General features: G+C 41.0%; 1 protein-coding gene across 3 annotated transcripts in view; it reads left to right on the top strand.

Annotated features, from left to right (window-relative positions):
* Window positions 1-21,320, top strand: part of LOC140202889 (dual specificity mitogen-activated protein kinase kinase 3-like) — a 154,927-nt gene that overhangs the window by 60,795 nt on the left and 72,812 nt on the right. For all 3 annotated transcript variants that reach the window (XM_072268429.1, XM_072268430.1, XM_072268431.1), the window contains exons 2-3: window positions 7,474-7,543; window positions 17,915-17,963. In XM_072268429.1, the coding sequence (XP_072124530.1) occupies window positions 7,474-7,543; window positions 17,915-17,963 (119 nt within the window). The remainder of the gene's footprint in view (window positions 1-7,473; window positions 7,544-17,914; window positions 17,964-21,320) is intronic.

Below are 21,320 nucleotides of genomic sequence, written 5' to 3' on the forward strand. Positions count from 1 at the left end.
TTAATATTTGCATATAGCAGATCCATTGTCTTATTTCCATTAGTTTAACAGTCCATGAACTGTGTGAAAGTGGGAAAGTCAAATCCGAGCTGGCATGGTTGAAATCTCGATAGAGTTGTGAAAGCATTTGAGACTCGTGGTGACCGAGTGAATGATGTCCCACGCCAGCAATGCATTAGCTGAGGGAGGGAAGTAAACCTCATGGGCAATGGCATACTGTGGTAGTGTTAGCTAGTACAATTCCCATACTCTACACATTCTTGTTACGTTATTTGTCAGTGATCTAGATGATGGAATTAATGACTTTGTTGTAAAGTTTATAGACGATACAAGGATAGGTGGAGGGGCAGGTAGTTTTGAGGAAATAGGCTACAGATGGACAGATTAGGAGAATGGGTAAAGAAGTGGAAGTTGGAATATAGTGTCAGGAAGTGTATGGTGATACACTTTAGTTGAAGAAATGAAAGGGTTGACGATTTTCTAAATGGAGAGAAAACACAAATATCTGGGGGGCCAAGGGGTTTGTGAGTCCTTATATAAGACTCCCTAAAGGTTAATTTGCAGGTTGAATATGTGTTGAGGAAGGCGAATGTGATGTTAACATTCATTGCAAGAGAATTGGAATATAAAAGCAAGGAAGTAATACTGACTTTATAAAGCACTGGTGAGGCCTCACTTGTGAGAAATCTTGGGCCTCTTATCTTAGAAAGAATGTACTGAAACTGGAGAGTATTCAAAGGAGCTTCACCAAAATTATTCCAGGATTGAACAGCTTGTCATAAAGAGTGTTTGATGGCTCTGCGCCTGTATTCACTGGAATTCAGGAGAATGAGGAGTGACCTAATTGAAACCTATCGAATGGTGAGAGAGTGGATGTAGAGAGGGTGTTTCCTATGATGGGACTGTCTAAGACAAGAGCACACAGCCTCAGAATAGAGGGGCATCCTTTTGGGATGGTGATGAGCAAGAATTTCTTTAGCCAGAGATTAAGTAATGAATTTGTGTAATTCATTGCCACAGGCAGCTGTGGAGGCCAAGTCTTTATCAACCTCTAACTTAAAAGTATATAGATTTTTGATTGGTCAGGGCATAAAGGGATATGGGGGGAAGGCAGGAGATTGGGGCTGTGAAGAAGACTGAATCAGCCATGATGAAATGGCAGAAAAGACTCAATGGGCCAAATGGCCTGATTCTGCTCCTATATTTTGTGGTCTTGATGCAATTCCTCTGAATTAGAGTATGACATTTAACAGGGTAAAGTTCAAAATCTGCCCTTTCAAATGGTTATGACTGCATTTCTCTAGTCCACAGCCCAACTGAGATATCGTTGTTCATCCATCGTCGTCGATAAAGACCTCGACACCATTAATGATGATGATGTCGAGACTAGCGCATGATTTGGATTTAAGTGAGGGAGAGTTGCGCAGCGTCAGTCTCACTCTCTCTTCCCAATTCCCATCTGGATCCAGTGGCAAGATGGGTCGAGACGGCTGGAGATGGGACTAGGCGCGGTGGATGACCAGGACGTCTTCTGTGCCTTTTCATGCTCTACATGTTCCACGACGCTTGCAGAGTCAGCCTTCTTGACCGTTGGACCTTCCATTGGTCTCGTCCGCTCAATCTGCCGGAGTCTGTCTTCACATGCTGGGATAGACAACTCCCTATCTCATTGAGGGTTTGAGACCCGTCGGCTACCCTCACCTGGTTTAGCTGGCTTATTGGGGCCGTTGCCCGGGGTGTGGCTGCTGTCGCATGCAAACAGCTACGGGGAGCCACAGGTGAGAGCTGAGTGCCAGGTGGGGACCAAAGGTAGACAAACTGCCCTGAAAAGGACGTGACATGTCCCCCCACCAGAGGTGCTACCCCTCCCTGACACCCCATACACCGCACTGCCCCACTTAATGTACCTTCAGGCAGAGAGTCAGATTTGTGCTTGAGCTATTATGGTGCCATAACTTTCCTCTTTATTGATTGCAGTGCTTGAGGTTGGATTGAAACAGTATGCGATTGACAGTGATTGTTAATCTATAATGAAAATGGCAGAAGACCAAACAAATAGGAAATGTAGACAGTATAGTATGGAGTATCTAAAATGTGGAAATATACCAAGCACCAAACAAACAGTAGCCAATGTGTCTGTTGTGTAAAAATGTTTTTTCAAATAAGGCAATGAAACCGTCCAGGTTCCTTTTCTTGCCGGCATTCACAGTAAATACAAGAAACACAATAGTATCAATGAAAGACCACACCCAGCAGGATGGACAATCAATGTGCAAAAGACAAACTGCAAATACAAAAAGAAAAACAAATAATAATATATAAATATCGAGAACATGAGATGGACAGTCCTTGAAAGTGAGTCCATAGCTTGTGGGAACAATTCAGTGATGGATTGAGTGAAGTTATCCCCACTGGTTCAAGAACCTGATGAGTGAGGGGTAATAACTGTTTTTGAAGCTGATCGTGTGGATCCTGAGGCTCGTGTATCGCCTTGGTGATGGCAACAGTGAGAAGAGAGCATGGCCTGGATGTTGGGTGTCTTTGATGGATGCTGCTGTCCTGCGACAGCAATCCATGTTGATGTGCTCAGTAGTGGGGAGGGCTCTACCCTTGATGGACTGGGCCATATCCACTGCTTTTGTAGGCTTTTCCATTCAAGGGCATTGGTGTTTCCATACCTGGTCGTGATGCAACCAGTCAATGTACCCTTGACCGGAATCTGTAGAAGTTTGTCAAAAGTTTTACATGACATGCCAAATCTTCACAAACTTCTACAAAAGTAGAGGTGCTACTGTGCTTTCTTCATAATGACACTTGGCTGCTGGACCTGGACAGATGCTCTGAAATGGTAACACAGCGGAATTTAAAGTTGCTGATCCTCTCCACCACTGATCCCCCTGATGAGGAGAGGCTCACGGACCTCCGGTTTCCTCTTCCAGAACTCAATAATCAGCTCCTTAATCTTGCTGATATGGAGAGGTTGTTATTGTGGTGGTGGTGTCACCACGCAGCCAGATTTTCAATCTCCTTCCTATATGCTGATTTCCTGTGTGTTGGTAGTGATGTTGTCAACCAATTTAAATATGGCATTGGTGGATGTCCTCTACCCAGCATCTTGTCAGCAAAGTACAGGCTTGCATAGATCACCAGACCAAATAATTCAAGTGATTCCACTCAGCTTTAACTCTGTTCAAAGATGAATGGATGAACTGTCTTAAAGTGCAGAAGACACATTATGCAACATTCCTAGAATAACAGAATTTGCTCTGCATTTGAATGAGCCAACATTGACGGGCAGTGAACCTTTGCTTCTTGGTTATGTTCGCTTCGTAAAAGATGAAAGCATGGTTCAAGGGTTGTTATTTACAAGGGGACTAGAAACCGACATACCCTTTCCTACCCTATCTCCTGTGAAAATGCTATTCCCTTTTCTCAGTTCCTTTGTCTCCACCACATCTGTTCCCAGGATGTGGCTTTCCTCTCCAGGATATCAGAGGTGTCCTCCTACTTCAAAGAACAGGGTTTCCCTTACTCCATTATTGATGTTGTCTTCACCTGTATCTCCTCCACTTTCTGAACATTTGCGCTTGCCCCATCTTCCTGCTGCCTTAATGGTGTTAGAGTCCCTTTTGTCCTTACCTACCACTCCGTGAGCCTCCACATGGAACACATCGTCTCTGCAGCTTCCACCATCTCAAACGCCAAACATATCTGTTACCCAAGCGGCCGAAGTGCAACAGCTGCCGTTCACCACCTCCCTCACCCCCATTCAGGGCCCCAGACAGTCATTCCTGGTGAGGCAAAACCTCACCTGTGAATTTGTTGGGGTAGTCTGTTTTGTCTGGTGTTCCTGATGCAGCCTCCTCTGCTTTGGTGAGTTGGGGGTCCGCTTTGAGCACCTCTGCTCCATCCGCCAAAAGTGGAACCTCCCGGTGGCCAAACATTTTAATTCCGATTCCCATTCCCGTGTCGGTCCATGGCTGCCTCTTGTGCCAGGATGGGACCACCCTTGAGATGGTAGAGCAACACCTTGTATTCTGTCTGGGTAGCCTCTGATGGCATGAAGAATGATTTCTCCTTTTGATTTATATAAAAAAAATACCCCCTCCTTCCATTCCCAGTTCTGGCCTCTTACCTTTTCTCACCTGCCAATCACCTTCCACTAGGATCCCGTTCCTTTCTCCTATGGTCCACTCTCCCCTCCTTATCAGATTTCTTCCTCTTCAGCCCTCTATCTTTCCCACCCACCTTCACCTATCACCTTTTTATCCTTCTCCTCCTCCACCACCTTATTCTGGCATTTTCCGCCCTCCTTTTTAGTCCTGAAGAAGGGTCTTGGCCTGAAACGTTTGACAGTTTATATTCATTTCCATGGGGATGCCTGACCTGCTGAGTTTCTCCAGCATTTTACTTTAGAAATGTATCTAGGGGAGGGGGGTGGAGGAGGTCTGGTCAATATTTCAGGTGTTGAGGTTTGAGAGGATGACACTCCACTCACCAATGTTCTTGTGGAACAGATGGCGTCATTAATTACAGGATCCCACCATGGGATTATTACTTTCTTGAAAGAAACCTTACCTAACTTGTTTACCATTCACTGTGTAATTCACAGACACCATCTTGTTGCAAAAAACTTAAGTGATCGGCTAGCACATATCATTATATACTATTATCACAGTGGTAAATAAAATCAAGTCCCATGCTCTCAATTCTTGACTAATTTGAGATCTTTGTTTGGAGAATGATGAATAGTTTAAACACTTGCTCTGAAAACAAAACTGCCTAAGACACTTCTGTGTGCTTTTGAAACTAAAGTTCTTTGAAGACTTGAACGCTTAATTGAGTAATAAACTTGAGCAATGTCTAATGTGTTTATTTGTCAAAATTATTTGCAAAGATTAATGAAATCAATCTTCAGTTGCAAGGAAATGTGAATCTTATCAAAGTCAAATCAGTCGTCTCCATATTTCTGTCCAAGTTAACCCTACTTAATTGCAACATTGGCTGTTGCAACCTTTTCCAATTTCCAAGCACCTCTGAGTTGGAAGAGAAAGAAAGAATACCAGATGATGAACTTCAAGTGCATTGTGCCCAGCTGGGTGGGTGAGCTGCATTAGGACATGTCAGAGAGATTTCATGATCTTCCCTTGATTCAAGTTGGGCAATAAATCCATTCTTGAACATTTGTAATGAGGAATTAACAAGGATGGAGGAAAAACTGATCCCACTACAAAATGACTTTGAGCTGAAGCTGAGGTTCACAAAATTATATTAAGTCTTTTGGCTGCAGAAAGAAATCTGAACACTATCCTGTTCTGGGGAAAATGATCATGACATTCTTTATTGTCTTTCCAACATCTTATTAGCGGAGTGTGGTCTCAGTGCTGTTGCCCAACTTCTTTCAAAGCAACAAAACAGGCTGTAAATTACTGAACATAAGGATCTGAGAGTCCTGAGTGACATTCAGCCTGATGTTGAGAAGCTGGTATCAATGCACCAGGCCCGTCAGTCTCATTGAAAGGTGAAACAGCAACGAAGTAGTGAATAATTGGACTACTAATGTACACCCTAAAAGTAGTTGAAAATTATTTTTACTGTAATTAATTTTATTTTACCTTTAAATAGATTTGAATAAGGTTTGCAATTATTTGTCACTGCTGTGGATTTGCAGTTCCCATTTTCTTTCACTGTGCATCGTAAATCAAAAATCGTTACAGTTCTTATGTAATGACCGGAAAGGGAGAGGGGGCGCTGGGGATGTGGTCTCAAAGCCAAGGGGGTGGTAACCCAGAGCTTTGGAACCACTGATCTAGAGGAAGTTGTGACTCATTCTTGAATTGATGTTATATAAACTGTTTGACAATGCCTATTTTGTGCTAGTGACAGAATGTCCTAACATGTTTAGAAAGCAACTAATCCTTTGTCAAGGGAAAATGTCACTATGTACAGCAGATAGCAATGGAAAGGGGAGGAGCCAAAGTTGGATTATGAAAGAGGCAAAATGGAATCAGAATGAGGTTTACTATCACACATGCATGTTATTATGTAATATATATGATAAATTACAAGACATATTTGTATATTATGATTTGCAGTATAAAATGTAATATCATGCAGCGAAATACACACAGACTGTGTGAGAGATTCTTACATTCACACTAACACTCTAAGTGCTTCCCTCCACCCCCCCACCCAACCCCCCGGTCCAATTTAGATACTGTACACCTCATCAATGCAAATATCTAATCAATGAATGATGTGGCAGCAACTCAATGCAAGTCAGTACAATAAAAGAATGCAGACATGGATCAAGAGGTTCAGTTGTTCTTCAAACTAAACATCAGAATGGGGAGGAAATGTGATCTATGACCATGGAATGGTTGTTGATACCAGGCAGGGTGGTTTGAGTATCTCAAAAACTGCTGATCTACTGGAACAGTCTCTAGGGCTTACTGAGAATGATGCAGAAAAACACACTGTGACCTTGTTAATGAGAGAGGTCAGAGGAAAATGGCCAGACTGGTTGAAGCTGACTGGAAAACGACATTAACTCAAGTAAATATGGGTTGCAGCCTTAGTGTGCAGAAGAGCATCTGTGAATGCACAGCACATTGAAACTCGCAGTGAATGGGCTTCAGCAGGTTCCACTTGTACCTAATAAAATGGCCACTGAGTGGGTGTGTATACATGTATGTATTATACATTACGTGTGTGTGTGTGTGTATGTATAAGAACATACAAGAGATAAATAAGTAGTTTAAAAAAAGAGCAAAAATCGTGATGTAGTGTTCATGGGTTCATTGTCTGTTCAGAAATCTGGTGATTGAGGGAAGAAGCTGTTCCTGAAACAATGTGTGTGTCTTCAGACTCCTGTACCACTTCACTGATGGTAGTAAGGAGAAAATAATATGTGCAGCAGATAGATACCAGACAGTGATACAACAGTTCAAATGCTCTCCACAGTACGTCTGTAGCAATTTGCTGGTGTCTTTGGTGGCATCCTCAAATTCCAAATGAAATATAGCCTGCTGGAGTGCCCTCTTCGTAATTGAATCAATATATTGGGTTCGTTCAGGTTAGATCTTCAGAGATGTTGAAATCTGAGAACTTGAAACTACCCATCCATTCCACTGCTGAGCTGTCGATAAAGATAGGTTTGTGTGATAAGGAATGGTGTAGATTTGTTGGCTGTGATTTGCTGGTTTTGCACTGAAAAGCAGGCTTGTTTAACTGTACAGTGGCGGGAAGGCAATGGAAGCAGATGGAAAAGATTGCAGGGGACATAGGGAGGGGTCAAATAATCAAATTGTACCATTTTTTTGATGCATCAATGTATATAAGTTGTATCTTATTTATTAAAATCCTATGTCAAACCAAAGTGTCTGGTTAATTTCTTAGTTGATCAGATATGAATTTAATGAGAAAGCTGTCACTCATTTGATTTTTGACTTTTTTTTTTGTTTTGCTTCACAGGAAAAATGAGAAATAAACCTAATTTAAAAATCTCAGATGAAGTCTTCAAACAGCCAGTTACCAGCCCAACGTAAGATGACCCATTATTAAATTGGATTTGCATGTCCATGTTGTGTGTCTCTGTCTGTCTTGTGGCTGTGTGCATTTAAACAACAGTAGCAAAACTCCCTTTTTACCAGATTTGCAGTGTCTTGTGTCTAAAGTAGCAAGTCCTTAGAGTCATAGAACACAGCACAGAAACTGGCCCTTTAGCCCATCTAGTCTGTGCTAAACCATTGATCTGCCTCATCCCATCGACCTGTATCCAGACTATAACCCTCCAAACCCCTCTCATCCGTGTGCCTATCCAAATTTCTCTTTAATGTTAAAATTCACCCTGCGTTCACCACTTGCACCAGCAGCTCCTCTCACATTCTCACCACCCTCTGTCCCTCTCACTATACGCCTTGCCCATCCTCTGGGCTTTCCCCCCCCTCCCTGTTTTCTTTCTCCCTAGGCCTCCTGTCCCATGATCCTCTCATATCCCTTTTGCCAATCACCTGTCCAGCTCTTGGCTCCATCCCTCCCCCTCCTGTCTTCTCCTATCATTTTGGATCTCCCCCTCCCCCTCCCCCTCCCATTTTCAAATCTCTTACTAACTCTTCTTTCAGTTAGTCCTGACGAAGGTCTCGCCCGAAATGTCGACGGTACCTCTTCCTAGAAATGCTGCCTGGCCTGCTGCGTTCACCGGCAACTTTTTTTGTGTGTTGCACAGTATTCCAAATTAGGCCTCATGAAGGTCATTTAATTTTTAATATAACATACAGTCTGTATACTCAGTACATTGATTTATTAAGGCCAGTGTGCCAAGAGCTTTCTTAACAACCCTATTTACCTGTGACACCACTTTCAAGGAATTATGGATCTGTATTCTCTGATCGTTCTGTTCTGCAGCACTCCTCAGTGCTCTACCTCTCACCATGTAATACCTACCCTGGTACCTCACACTTGTCTTCATTAAATTCCACCTGCCATTTTTCAGCCCATTTTCCAGCTGGTCAAGATCCTGCTGCAAACTTGGATAGTCTTAGCTATCCACTTCACCCCCAATCTTGGTGTCATCTGCAAATTTGCTGATACAGTTTATCATGTTATCATCCAGATCATTGATATAGATGACAAACAACAATGGACCCAGCAGTGATCATTCAGAAGCAACCATCTGCAACCACACTCTGGTTTCTTTGGCAAAGCCAAAGTCTATTCCAATTTGCTACCTCATCTTGAATGTCAAGCGACTGAACCTTTTTGACCAACCTCCTATGCAGGACCTTGTCAAATGCCTCGCTGAAGTCCATGTAGACGACATCCACTGGCTCATCTTCATCAACTTTCTTGGTAACTTTCTCAAAAAAAACTAAGACTGGTTACACACTACCAACCACGCACAAAGCCATGTTGACTATCCCTAATCAGTCCCTGTCTATCCAAATATTTATATATCCAGTCCCTTGGAGTACCTTCCAATAACTTTCCCTTTACTGATGTCAGGCTCACTGGCCTATAATTCCTTGGTTTATTCTTAGAACCTTTCTTAAACAGCAGAACAGCATTTGCTATCCTCCAATCCTCTGGTACCTGACCTGTTGCTGGCAATGATTTAAGTATTTCTGTGAGGGACCCCTGTAATTTCTGCACTTGGCTCCCACAGGATCGGAGTGAATACCTTGTCACACCCTGGGGATTTATCCACCCTAATTTGTCTGAAGACAGCAAACATCTCCTCTTCTTTAATCTGTATAGGGTCCATGACTTTGCAGCTACTTTGCCACATTTCTATAGACTCTGTGTCCATCTCCTGAGTAAATACAGATGTAAAAAATCCCTTTAAGATCTCCACTATCTCTTTTGGCTCATGTATAGATTAGCGCACTGAACTTTTGGAGGACCAATTTTGTCCTCTTTCATCTTGTCTGCTGGCACAATCTTGCATCTTCTTTTAGCCCTCCTGACTTAAGTATTCTTTTGCATTTCTTATACTCAATTACCTTATTTGTTTCTGCTTGCCTATACCTGCCATGCACCTCCTTTTTCTTAGCCAGGGCCAGAATATATCAAAAAACAATGTTCCATAAATCTGCTGTCCTTGTCTTTTATTCTGACAGGAATATACAACTTGTGTACTCCCTAAATTTCACTTTTGAATGTTTCCCATTTACCAAGTACACCTTTGCTAGAAAACAGCCTGTCCTAATCCACATCTGGCAGATCCTTTCTGATGCCATTAAAATTGGCCTTTCTCCAATTTAGAATCTCAACCTGAGGATTAGACCTATCCTTTTCCATAATTAGCTTGTAACTAATGGCATTATGATCACTAGATGCAAAGTGTTCCCCTATACAAGCTTGTCACCTGCCCTGTATCATTCCCTAATAGAAGATCTAGTATCACACTCTCTCTAGCTGGGACCTTGATGTACCAATTAAGGAAACTTTCCTAAACACTTGAGAAACTCTTGCTCATCCAGGCCCTTTACTGTCTGGGAATCCAGTCAATATGTGGAATGTTAAAATCACCTATTATCACAACCTTATGTTTCTTGCAACAGTCTGTGATCTCTGGGTTGCACATGGTGACATATGCATTTTGATGATAAATTTACTGATCCATGCCTCAAGTTCGTCTGCCTTTCTTTCAGTACCAGCCATTAAAATACGGTATGCAGATCAGAACATTAGTCCCACTATGTTGAATCATTTGATCCCTGATCTTGTATGTAGGCTTAACAACATCATTCTCCAAAACTTTTCCACTGTCTTCTCTAGTGCTCTGTTTCCTATCCCCCTGTAACTTTAGTTTAACCTATCCCTTCTGATGTCTTTGCAGAGAAAGGCACCACCCAGCAAAAGACATTGGACATCCCTATCGGAATATTTCGTATTTACTGCCTGATGTGTATGTGCTTGCATGTGCTTCCTGGAGGGGAGGTGAGGGGAGGTATCGGGCCATGGGTGAATGGTCCTGGGTTGCGTATGAACAATGAGAGCTAGCCATGCTTCTGGCTACTAAAGTCTCCAATAGTCCCAGTTGAAAAGAGAATAATATCACAAGAGACTATGCTAATGCCCACTGTTTAAGATCAATGAAATACTGGAAATGCAAAAGGTTTGGGAACTGCTGTGCAATTAGTCAATCCAGTGGGAGGAGAGGGCAGAATGATCAGACTGGGAGAATGATAAGAATTGATTTGTCAATTCCAGGATTACTGATGAGGTTTTACCATTTATTTAATATAAATTATATTCTTCACCTGAAACTTTTCACTGCACCAAGACTTGTTTTTGTATATAATGGAATGGTAGGTCCTTTGAGCTTTCTCTGCTATTCAGATAGATGAATAAATTTCTCTCTCAACTTCTTATTTCTACCATTTCCACACTACCTCCATTGTCAACTCATTCCTGCAATTCTCATGATTCTCTCTATAATTTGAACACAATCCAGCTTGGACAATAAATTATAGTTGTAGCCCTCTGTAGAATATGATTGTGAAGTTTCATTACTCCATGAAATTTCTCCTTTTCTCAGTTCTGAATGGTTATTATCTGCAAATGTGATCCTCTTGATTGAGATTTATCAATTGGAACAAATAATCACTCAGCATCTACCCAACACAGCCCTTTAAGAATTTTTTATACTTTAGTAAGACCATCTCATATTTCTCTAAATTTTGAGAAACATCGGTCTCTTCTACTTAATCTTCCTTTGAGTAGTTCCCTATTTGCTGAAATCATGTTAGTACCCAAGTATCTGTTTACCATTGCCTTATAAATTTTCAGAAAGATATCTTTATAATTTTACAGGAGCTTCTATAAATAAGACTAATATACTATTTGCTCTTATTTCTTCCTGTATCTCCTTTTCAGTTTCTATGATTCATATACAATAACAATGAATAGGTCTCTCTGGTTGCCAAGGTTTCCAGAATTTGTTAGCCATTTAAAACTTGCTGTATTTCCTACCAAACTGAATAATTTACAATTTTCTAAGTTTATATTTTATCATCGCATTCCTATCCAGACGCTGAGCAGGTTATGCAGCATCTCTGGGTTTGGAGGTGGGTTGCTGAGTACCTCCAGTAGTTTGGTTTCAGTCCAGATTCCAACATCTGCAGCTTCTTGTATTTGTACATTCTTAACTGCTGAGATGATTCTCAAGGTTCTATTTAGTATGCGTACTTTGTACTTTGAAATTTATTCAGTCATGGTCCTTATATGCTAAATTTCCAAAGCTTTTTTTTGACCATCTTTTTCAGCTAACTTGAACAGTATATAACAAATTTATATAATGAAGGCAATGATATTCTGTGTGTGCTAAATAATTTGAGTTAAAACACTGATCAATGAGGTAGTTTTTATCCCCACTATTTGTGCCTCCTACTTGCAGATTGGTACATTTATACTTAGTGCCATTCCAGTGTACAATGTCTAGTAATGAACTATCAGTTTCCATCAGTGCTGCCCTTGACTCTGCCTAGTAGATGAAATGGAAGTAGAAGTTCAAGGAAAATTGTACATGCAGTGTATAGAAGGAGCAAGAGAGCTCCAGCTTCAGAACTGATGGAAGTATCTATCTATTTCTATCTCTCCCCCTCTCCCCCTCTCCCCCTCTCCCCCTCTCCCCCTCTCCCCCTCTCCCCCTCTCCCCCTCTCCCCCTCTCCCCCTCTCCCCCTCTCCCCCTCTCCCCCTCTCCCCCTCTCCCCCTCTCCCCCTCTCCCCCTCTCCCCCTCTCCCCCTCTCCCCCTCTCCCCCTCTCCCCCTCTCCCCCTCTCCCCCTCTCCCCCTCTCCCCCTCTCCCCCTCTCCCCCTCTCCCCCTCTCCCCCTCTCCCCCTCTCCCCCTCTCCCCCTCTCCCCCCTCCCCTCTATCTCTTCTCTCTCTCCCCCCCTTTTGCACTGGTGCTCCCATTGAAAACCAGACTTGTCTTTCCAGTTTCTACCACAGAGATCCAACCCCAAACTACCATATCTTGCAGTATTTTATACAAAATGTGTTGTAGTTAACAGTTAAGTTTATACATTTTTTTGGTACTGTGCAGTGGTGGGTGATGGATGCCCAAGTCATGCAATTGGAGAAATGCAGGTACATTGTTTGACAGTTACAACTTTGGACCAGGTTACAGATACAGTGTAATCAATATCCACGTGTGTCACTTTCTGAAGAACTGTGGTGGTACAGACAGCATCTTCGCAAGATCAATTCAGCATAGTACAAACAAAAAACATGCACAAACAAATTTATCTGGCCCAAATCAAGCTGCTCTTGCCTCTTCACCGATATTTCCCATCCAATCCCAGCTTTGATCTGAAGTGGCTTCTTTTGGACATGAAAAGCATATGATGTGCGCAGATTTAATGATTCCAGCACATCTGAAATGGCCTGTCACCGTTTTAGTTATTTGGGTATATTTTCCAAATCAGGGGTTTCCAATTTTTTTTTAATGCCATGAACCAATACCATTAAGCCAAGGGGTCTGTGGACTCCAGGTTGCGAACCTGTGGTCGAAACCTTAAATGAATGATTTATAAAATGGTGGAAGCCTTGAGATATTTACATATTGGAACATCTGTCCAGCTAAGCTGGATTTTTTAAAACTGGAATGAATATAAGAAGACTCACGCTATTCCAGCTGTTCACCTAGGATAGTATTTCTTACCATCTGATCTTGTTTCTATTCTAGACATAAATTTAAGTAATGAACTATTTTAGCCAACTATTCTCCAGGCAAGCTATCATGCAAAGATGGACAATAAGCATTCCTATGTGAATAATCCCGAGAGGATCTATTTTCAGAGCTGACTTTGATCCTGTATTTTCCTAGCTCTGAAATCAATATGCTCTTCTGGATTAGTTGGACAGTAAACTATTGGAAACTTCATTGGTTTCTCCTGCTCCAGTCCAGGGATAATGTAGACTAATTCAAACTTCCAAATCATGACCTTAACCAAGATCAATTTGACTGAAGACTGAACTAGTTCCATATGATCAGGTTCTATGCAAGAATGTATGCTGGTGGTTGTGCCAGCAGTACTTTGCTGTCTTAACCCTTAGAGTTTAGAGCTTGTGTGCAGCATGAGCATCTAATTTTACCCATTTATTTCCATCAATACCTTGCATGTAATCAGACTTGAATGTTAGACCACAGATTTTTTTTATCGATGTCCCACATTCTTGGCGCCAAAAGCGGTTTTGATTTAAGTATGATTTTATGCATGTTCAATAATATGTACATATTTAAAAAAAAATAGCTGGGGCAAAAAATTGAAATGATTCAACTCATTGCTAACAAGTCATAGTTGTTACACATTGGTAAAGTATGAAAACTATTTAGTTACTTAATGTTCTTGGCTCTTCTTTCCAGTGTTTGCATAATTCTTAAATCTGTCACGTATTAACTCAACTTTAGTTGTATTCCAAAAATAAGCTATAACTTCACACTTCTTTTTCCTTCTCCAGAAACATTTGTAGTGATTTTGCAAAGGTCTTAGTACTTTTGATGTGAGATGCCCCAAATTGAAGCTAATCCTTTCAGAATAACGGGTTGGCTTTTTAGTGCCAGAGAGAAATTACAATGCAGGGCTATAAACCTTTAGAGATTTTTTTCCTTCTGTGTGCTGTGAATACTCAGCTGTTGAGATTGATTTTTGGAGAACAAGGATGTAGCAATTGGATAGGGAAATGCTGTTGGATATGAGCCATGATTTTTTTGGGAGGTAAAGCAAGTTTGAAGCCCACATGTTGGTAGGTCCATGTTTAATTCTTGCGTCATTGTGTCTGTTATTGTGCCGTGTCTCCTAGCAGAATAACAGGTATGAGAGTAAGTGCTAAGACCAGCTGTAGCTTCTACCCTAGTTCAGATTGGGTAACCAAAATAGCCTGGGAATTCAAAGTTGGACATACCAGATGCTGGTTAAACTTTCCAAATGCTGAGTGAGTTTGTGACAGAAATCCTTTGTTATTACAGGCTGGAAATAAAAATATTTTGAAACAGTTTCTGTCTCACCTGGCAAGTTGCATGGATAGCTTGCCACTTAATGTGGACAAGGTTTTGAAATATCAGCCCTGCCTTTATGTTTCAGTGCTCTGGCTAACATCATTCACAGTGGACTCTTTTACTATTAATGAAGAATCATCAGAAATGTGAATCGCTTCGAGAGGTTGTCATTTTGTTATTGGCCAAGGAGGATTTGTGAATTTCTGACCTATACAAACTTGCCCATGGAAAAAAGATGCAGTCAAAAATGTGTGTCATGTCTGATATTTAAAGCAACCAAGTATGTGTGAGTCCATGAATCTATAGCTTTGTCAGTTGCAATGGTGCTGTGGAATTGGTCCCATTGTAATTTTGACAGATTCCTAGTCCTAGTTGCTCCTCGATAAAGCTGCTTGTAATAGAAGGGAATACCTGCTCTCTTGTAGGGATCCACCAGAGACACTATTATTTTTTGTTCCTCTGAATTTACTTCCTGGCAGAGAGGGAGATGATTCAATTCGTATAGCCTCTGCTAGGTCTTTGGATAAACTGATCAATTAGTCCCATTCCTCTACAAATTACCTGTTTAACCCTGCAGTTTTTCTCCAATTGATCTGACCTTAATTTTCTTTAACTGTTGTCTGTTTGCATCACCTTCTTGGGCAGTGTGCTCCAAATTAGAACTATTTGCTTACATTTTAAAGATCTTCTGCCAGGCTCTCTTCCAATTGCCTTGTAACTGGAAGAAGCCCAGCCTTTATACAAAGTGCCTTTGAGAGGAACTGAGTTTTCAGACGTGCTCTGCTAACATGCCTACTCCCTACCAGAATGATAGCACTGTCTGTTGGACTTGTGTTTTTATTTTGGTTTGCATATTGGAAGGGTGGGGGGGGGGTGGTAGGTGACATTTCCTAGAAACAGATTGAACTAGCTGTTTGAAAAATGTGTGCAGGTTCATTCTGCCAAAAAAAATTGAGACACAGAAACTTTCTCAGTTTAATATCCAGGCTGACTGGATTAACATTGAAATTTGACTTTGAGGACATTGTGTAGTGTCTCATTTTATGGAAATACCATAACCATTACAGGAATTTCAAAATCAGTGAGATGTGGCTTGGAATATTCTTAACTCCTTGTTCAGCAATAGTTCAGCAGGAAACCTGTCTGGATGTGGCTTGATTTTATTATTAGCACTGCTGAGAACTTTGCATAATTCGTTCTTTACCTCTTTTCCAGTGGCTTTTGCACACTATATATGAAGTGTTGGATGGTGCGATGGGAGATGTGCCTCTACCAAAGGAGGTATAAGGCGCTCCTTCCCTCTGCTAGTCTACAGGTCACCCTTGGGCAAGGTGTAGCACCTGCTTAGCCCCCATTTAGGGACACATGAAGTCATGGGAGTAGGTGGTTATTGTTGTATGAGTAGCTGGTGCATATCTCAAGTCCTGGTTGTGTGACCTCTGATGCCAGGCAGATGATCTCTGAAGAGTATTGATAATGGCAGGGTTCACCTGACTTGTAAATACACTGCCCAGAAGAAGACGATGGCAAGTCAGTTCTATGGAAAAATTTGCCAAGAACAATCATGCTCAACAACAATGATCACCTACGTTATATGACATAGCACAAATGTTGGTGATGGTAAGAAATGTGTGTATTTGTGCATCGAATTTAAAGTGAATACCTTACATCCAGGAATTTGCTGCTTCTGTATTTTAAGGCTATGCTATCTTTTAGTTTTTCCCTTTTCTGAAACCTTTCATACAATGCCTTTTTAAAAAGTATTCAGCCCCAAATCCTTTGTTCACATAAGTGAGTATTACAACCAGGGATGTTAATCAATTTAACTGAGAATTTTTAAATTCATGAATCACATGCTCCTTTTTCCACAGTGGAGCCCAAAAAGCAGGAAAAATTGTAAAGCACGAAAAACTAAAAATTCAAAACCTGAAATGTCAGCAGTTCAAAAATATTCATACCCCCTCCTCGCTCAGTAATTAGTTGAACCACCTGTTGCAGCTATTACAGCCAGTAGTCTATTCGGATAAGTCGTTTAGCTTTGTAAAACATGATGGAACAAGATTTGCCCATTTCTCCTTGCAACGCTGCTCTCAAGCTCTACCAGGTTAGTTGGGCAGTGCTGGTGGACAGTAATCTTGAGGTCTTGCCAGAGATGTTTGATTGGGTTAAGGTCAGGACACTGACTGGGCCACTCAGCGACATCAGTTTTCTTCATTTGAAGATGCTCCATGGTTGCTTAGGTTCGTTGTCCTGCTGCAAGATGAATTTCCTCCTCTGTTTAAGCTTCCTAGTAGAGGCTAGCAGGTTTTTATCCAGAATCTCTGTCTTTAGCAGATATCCTGACCAGATTTCCAGACCCTCCTGCTGAAAAACATCCCCATAGCATGATGTTACCTCCACAATACTTGACAATAGGGATGGTGTTACCTGGCTGATGTGTAGTATTAGATTTTTGCTACACGTGCTGCTTAGAGTTGAGGCCAGAAAGCTCCACTTTGGTCTCATCTGACCATAAGACCTTCTTCCATTTCTTTACTGAATCTTCTGTGACACTTTGCAAAGATTTGTGGGCAGTTAAATGTTTTTTTTTAAACCAGGACTTCTTCCTTGCCACTCTTCTATGAATACTGATTTTGTGCAAGGCTCGGAGATTGTGGAGCCGTGAACTTCATCTCCACTTACAGCCACTGATTTCAGCTGCTTACTCAGGGTGACTTTTGGTGTCACAGTAGATTCTCTTACAAGTGCCATTCTTCTCCGGCAACTAAGTTTAGAGGGGTGGCCAGACCTAGGCAATGTCGTTGTGGTTTCATATTTTCTCAATTTTCCACAATGGACTGCACTGAGTGAGGGATGTTCAGTGTCTTTGAGATGGTCTTGTATGCCTCCACAGCTTTTCTATTATCATTTCCCTGACTTGTCTTAAATACTCTTTAGCCTTCATTTTTGTTTGGTCTGTTGAAAATCTACCATACTGTTGGACCATCCATTGAGAGGAGTATTTATTCTTATGAATTCATTGAAAACAGGTGATCCTACATCAACAAATTGTGTGAATTGGTAAAGTAGGAAAGTTACTGGAGTAGTTTTCAAGGTGGTGAATACTTTTTCAGCCTCATAATTTTGGTTTTTAATTTTTAGTAAATTATTGACAGGTTTTGGAATTTTTCTTTTGATTTGATGCACACTGTTTTATAAATTAGCTCAAAATAATGCTACTTTAGTGTATTGTAACTTCAGAAAACGAGAGTAAAATGTGAATATAGTTAAAGAGGTTGAATACTTTTTCAAGGCACTATAAATCTACCCCACATGTTGCTTTGTTAAGCATGTGGTCTTATTGCTTTTGTATAATTAGTGAGGTTTTCTGATGAGTTAAATACATTTCCGTTTATATTTACTTTCTAGACCACCGAGAGATCTGGATTCAAAGGCGTGCATTACAATTGGAGATCGAGTAAGGATTATTTTTTTCATGCTATTTTAAACTCCAGTTTATTGCAAATAATTCCTCTACTTAAGTGTTATAATGCAAAGTTTGCAATTTACTGGCTGAGTTGTTTACTTTAAGTATAATTGGTTTGATTTATTTAAGTACAGTTTTATAGCTCAATTTATGTATGGATTGTGATACTGTTGATGGAGAGCAGCAATGGGTGCTGCAAATCTGTGTAGTTCCAAGCTCCAATATACAGTGATTATGTAATGATCTTGAGAGGTTTCAGCAGTGAATAGCATTAAGGTTAAATGCTTCTTATTTCAAAGTGCATATTAAAGTTCTCGTCTAACATTTCTGGTGGATGTAAAAAAAATTCTGCCTTTATTTCAAAGGGGAGTTATCTTGGAACCTTATTTATCATCAATCTCTCGATCATGATTAATAAAACATATGTTATTTAGCTATTATTTCTGTTGGAATTTGCAATTGCAAATTGGCTGCAACAGGTTGGCACAGTGGTGCGACAGATAATGCAGTTATTTCACAGGTTCAGGTGCCATGGTTCACTTGTGTGTTTTGGAGCCTGGTTCATTGGTTTAATCTCACTTTCCATAGACTCACTAATTGGGGGTGGGGGGGAGTTATATGTTGAACTTGATGAGTATGTGATAGATGAGGTTGCAGCAAAGTATGGTGGAATGGGAATTGTGAAGATACCCCAAGAGCCAACTTGACAGGCTGAATGGCTTTATGTAATAACAAAAAAAATGTTTCCCACATAACAGCAGGGAAATACCACCAACCGGAAATTGCCCTCCAAGCCGCACCTCATTCTGACATGGAAATACAAATGTAGATTGCCCTCCATTCACCATCATGGAGTCAGAGTTCTGGAACTCTCTCTCGTGTAGAAGTATGTATATACCCACACGTCAAGGACTATATAATATATATTGCTTGTATGTATATACAAGTATATACCCACACATCAAGGACTATATGTTATATATTGGATTGCTTTACTTGGGCTTAAAAGAAAATTGGTGGAGTCACAGAAACACCAACCCAGAAGCTAAGTTGCTTTAACCATTGAAACTTAAGCACGAAGCTGAAGACCATGTAGGCCTAAATTTCCAATGCATTGTAACTTAATTTAACTAATGTTTATATTTACATGCTAATAATTGCTTGGCACCTATTAGAATAAAATGCAAGTAAAATAGGAACTTCATTTTGTGATTTTTTTTTTCGAAGCACTTAAAATCAGAGGGTGCTTTTGATGCATAATCATTGTAAATTGATAAAAGTCAACAGTAATTTGGATGTAGTATCATAGAGCACTACAGCACAGAAGTGTGCCTTTCAGCCCTTCTAGTCCATGCAGCTTGTTTTCTGCCTAATCCCATCTATCCACAGCAAGACCCATAGCCCTCCATATCCCAGTCATTCATCCATGTACCTATACAAACTTCTCTTGAATGTGCAATTGAACCTGCATCTGATAGCTTATATCGCACTCTCACCATCCTCTGAGTGAAGAAGATCCTGCTCAAATTCCCTATAGACCACTATAATTCCCTAAGTGCCTCAGTGGTGCATAAAACTAAGATACAGGAGCAGAATTAGGTTATTTGGCCCATCAAGTCTGCTCCGCCATTTCATCACGGCTGATCCAATTTTCCGGTCCGCCGCAATCTCCTGCCTGCTCCCTGTATTCCTTCATGTCCTGACTGATCAAGAATCTATCAATCTCTGTCTTAAATATACATAAAGAGTTGGTCTCCACAGCTGCCTGCGGTAAAGAATTCCACAGATTCACCACTCCCTGGCTAAAGAAATTCCTTCTCATCTCTGGCCTGAGGCTGTGTCCACTGGTCTTAGATTCTTCCACGATCCTTGCCATACCCACTCTATCAAGGCCTTTCACATTCGAAAGGTTTTGATGAGGTCACCCCTCATTCTTCTGAACTCCAGTGAATATAGGTGTAGAACCATCAACACCCTTCATAGGGCAAGCTCTTCAATCCCATCTCAACAGATCAGCAAGCGTCCCGACAAAGGCATTGATATACTCAGTATATGCACAAGTGGGTGAAATTTTTAAAAAAATCAATATTTTGTGAATGTCATTATCCTTGTGTGCTGGCATTTCACTGTGGTTCCTGTTTGCATTATTATTATTATTATTGTTTAACTTTTAGGTAGTGAAATGTTTGAGAAATATGGGAGCAACTCAAAATGACCGATTGGTGTATTTTCTTGTCTGGGGCCACCCACAGAAATGTGGTTGTATTGCCAGTGAACTTGGAATTATTCTGGTGAAAGTGTTTTTTCTTGCAAAAGGATCAAAAAGAAATGGAGGTCATGTTAGAATTTAAGATAGGACATAGAACAGTATAGCACAGTACAATCTCTTCAGCCCATGATGTTGAGAAGAAATTGTAGACCAAAGGGTTTAAGTTAAAACCAGCTTGGTCATGATAGAAGTGCATACTCATTCAGAGACAGTTACTTAAGATGATCAAAGAAAATCCTGAGAAAAGAAATCCAAGTATGGTACATCTTCCAGGGAAGAATAGCAGGCTGTTGAAAAATTTGTATTGGGGGCCGGCCGGTGGCGTAATGGCATCAGCGCCGGACTCTGGAGCGGAAGTTCCTGGGTTTGAACCCAGCTGGGTCTGCTCCCGAGTACAATTTCCATCCTTGCCGGGTTGAGTGTCGATATCGCAACTCAATCTCGTAAAATAAAGGGAAAGATACTGCAAAATGTCTGTGTGAGGAGTGGCGCGCCACACAGTCTCTCTCTCTCTCGCTCCGCGCCTTGTAAGGGCATGAAAAAGACATTGTCCCGCCAGCATCGCACATGCACGGACGGGCACACGCAGATGCACACGCCAAAAAAAAAAGAAAAATTTGTAAAGCCTACCTCTGTTAGTGGCAATCACAGCCATGTTATCGAAGCTCAAAGTATTCCTTATTTTACTGTATTTGTATTAATATTGAGATTGAGCATTAGCTGCTTTTACCATATGGGCAAAGATCACCGGTCTGAGCTGCTGATAGAGGCAATCAGTTATTTGCCTTTTGAAATGTGAATACAAAAGCTCCTATTAAAAACTGTTCTTTTGTATATTTGAGTGTTACTCCCAGCTGTCACAGTGCACCCACTACCGTACAACCAGGGAATGAAAACCTCAATCATTGGGCGTTAAGTGACATTTTGATTTTGTAATGTAATGGTGGACCACGGCAGGATTAAGTTACATATATTTGTTTTCAGGGTGGCTTTACTATCTGCTTCTATCTACATCTCTCCTCTGCTTCCCCCAACCCTGATTTCTTGGTGATTCCAAATGGTGATTCTTCCCCCCCCTT

The sequence above is a fragment of the Mobula birostris genome, chromosome 9 (assembly GCF_030028105.1).
Source record: "Mobula birostris isolate sMobBir1 chromosome 9, sMobBir1.hap1, whole genome shotgun sequence".
NCBI lineage: Eukaryota > Metazoa > Chordata > Chondrichthyes > Myliobatiformes > Myliobatidae > Mobula > Mobula birostris.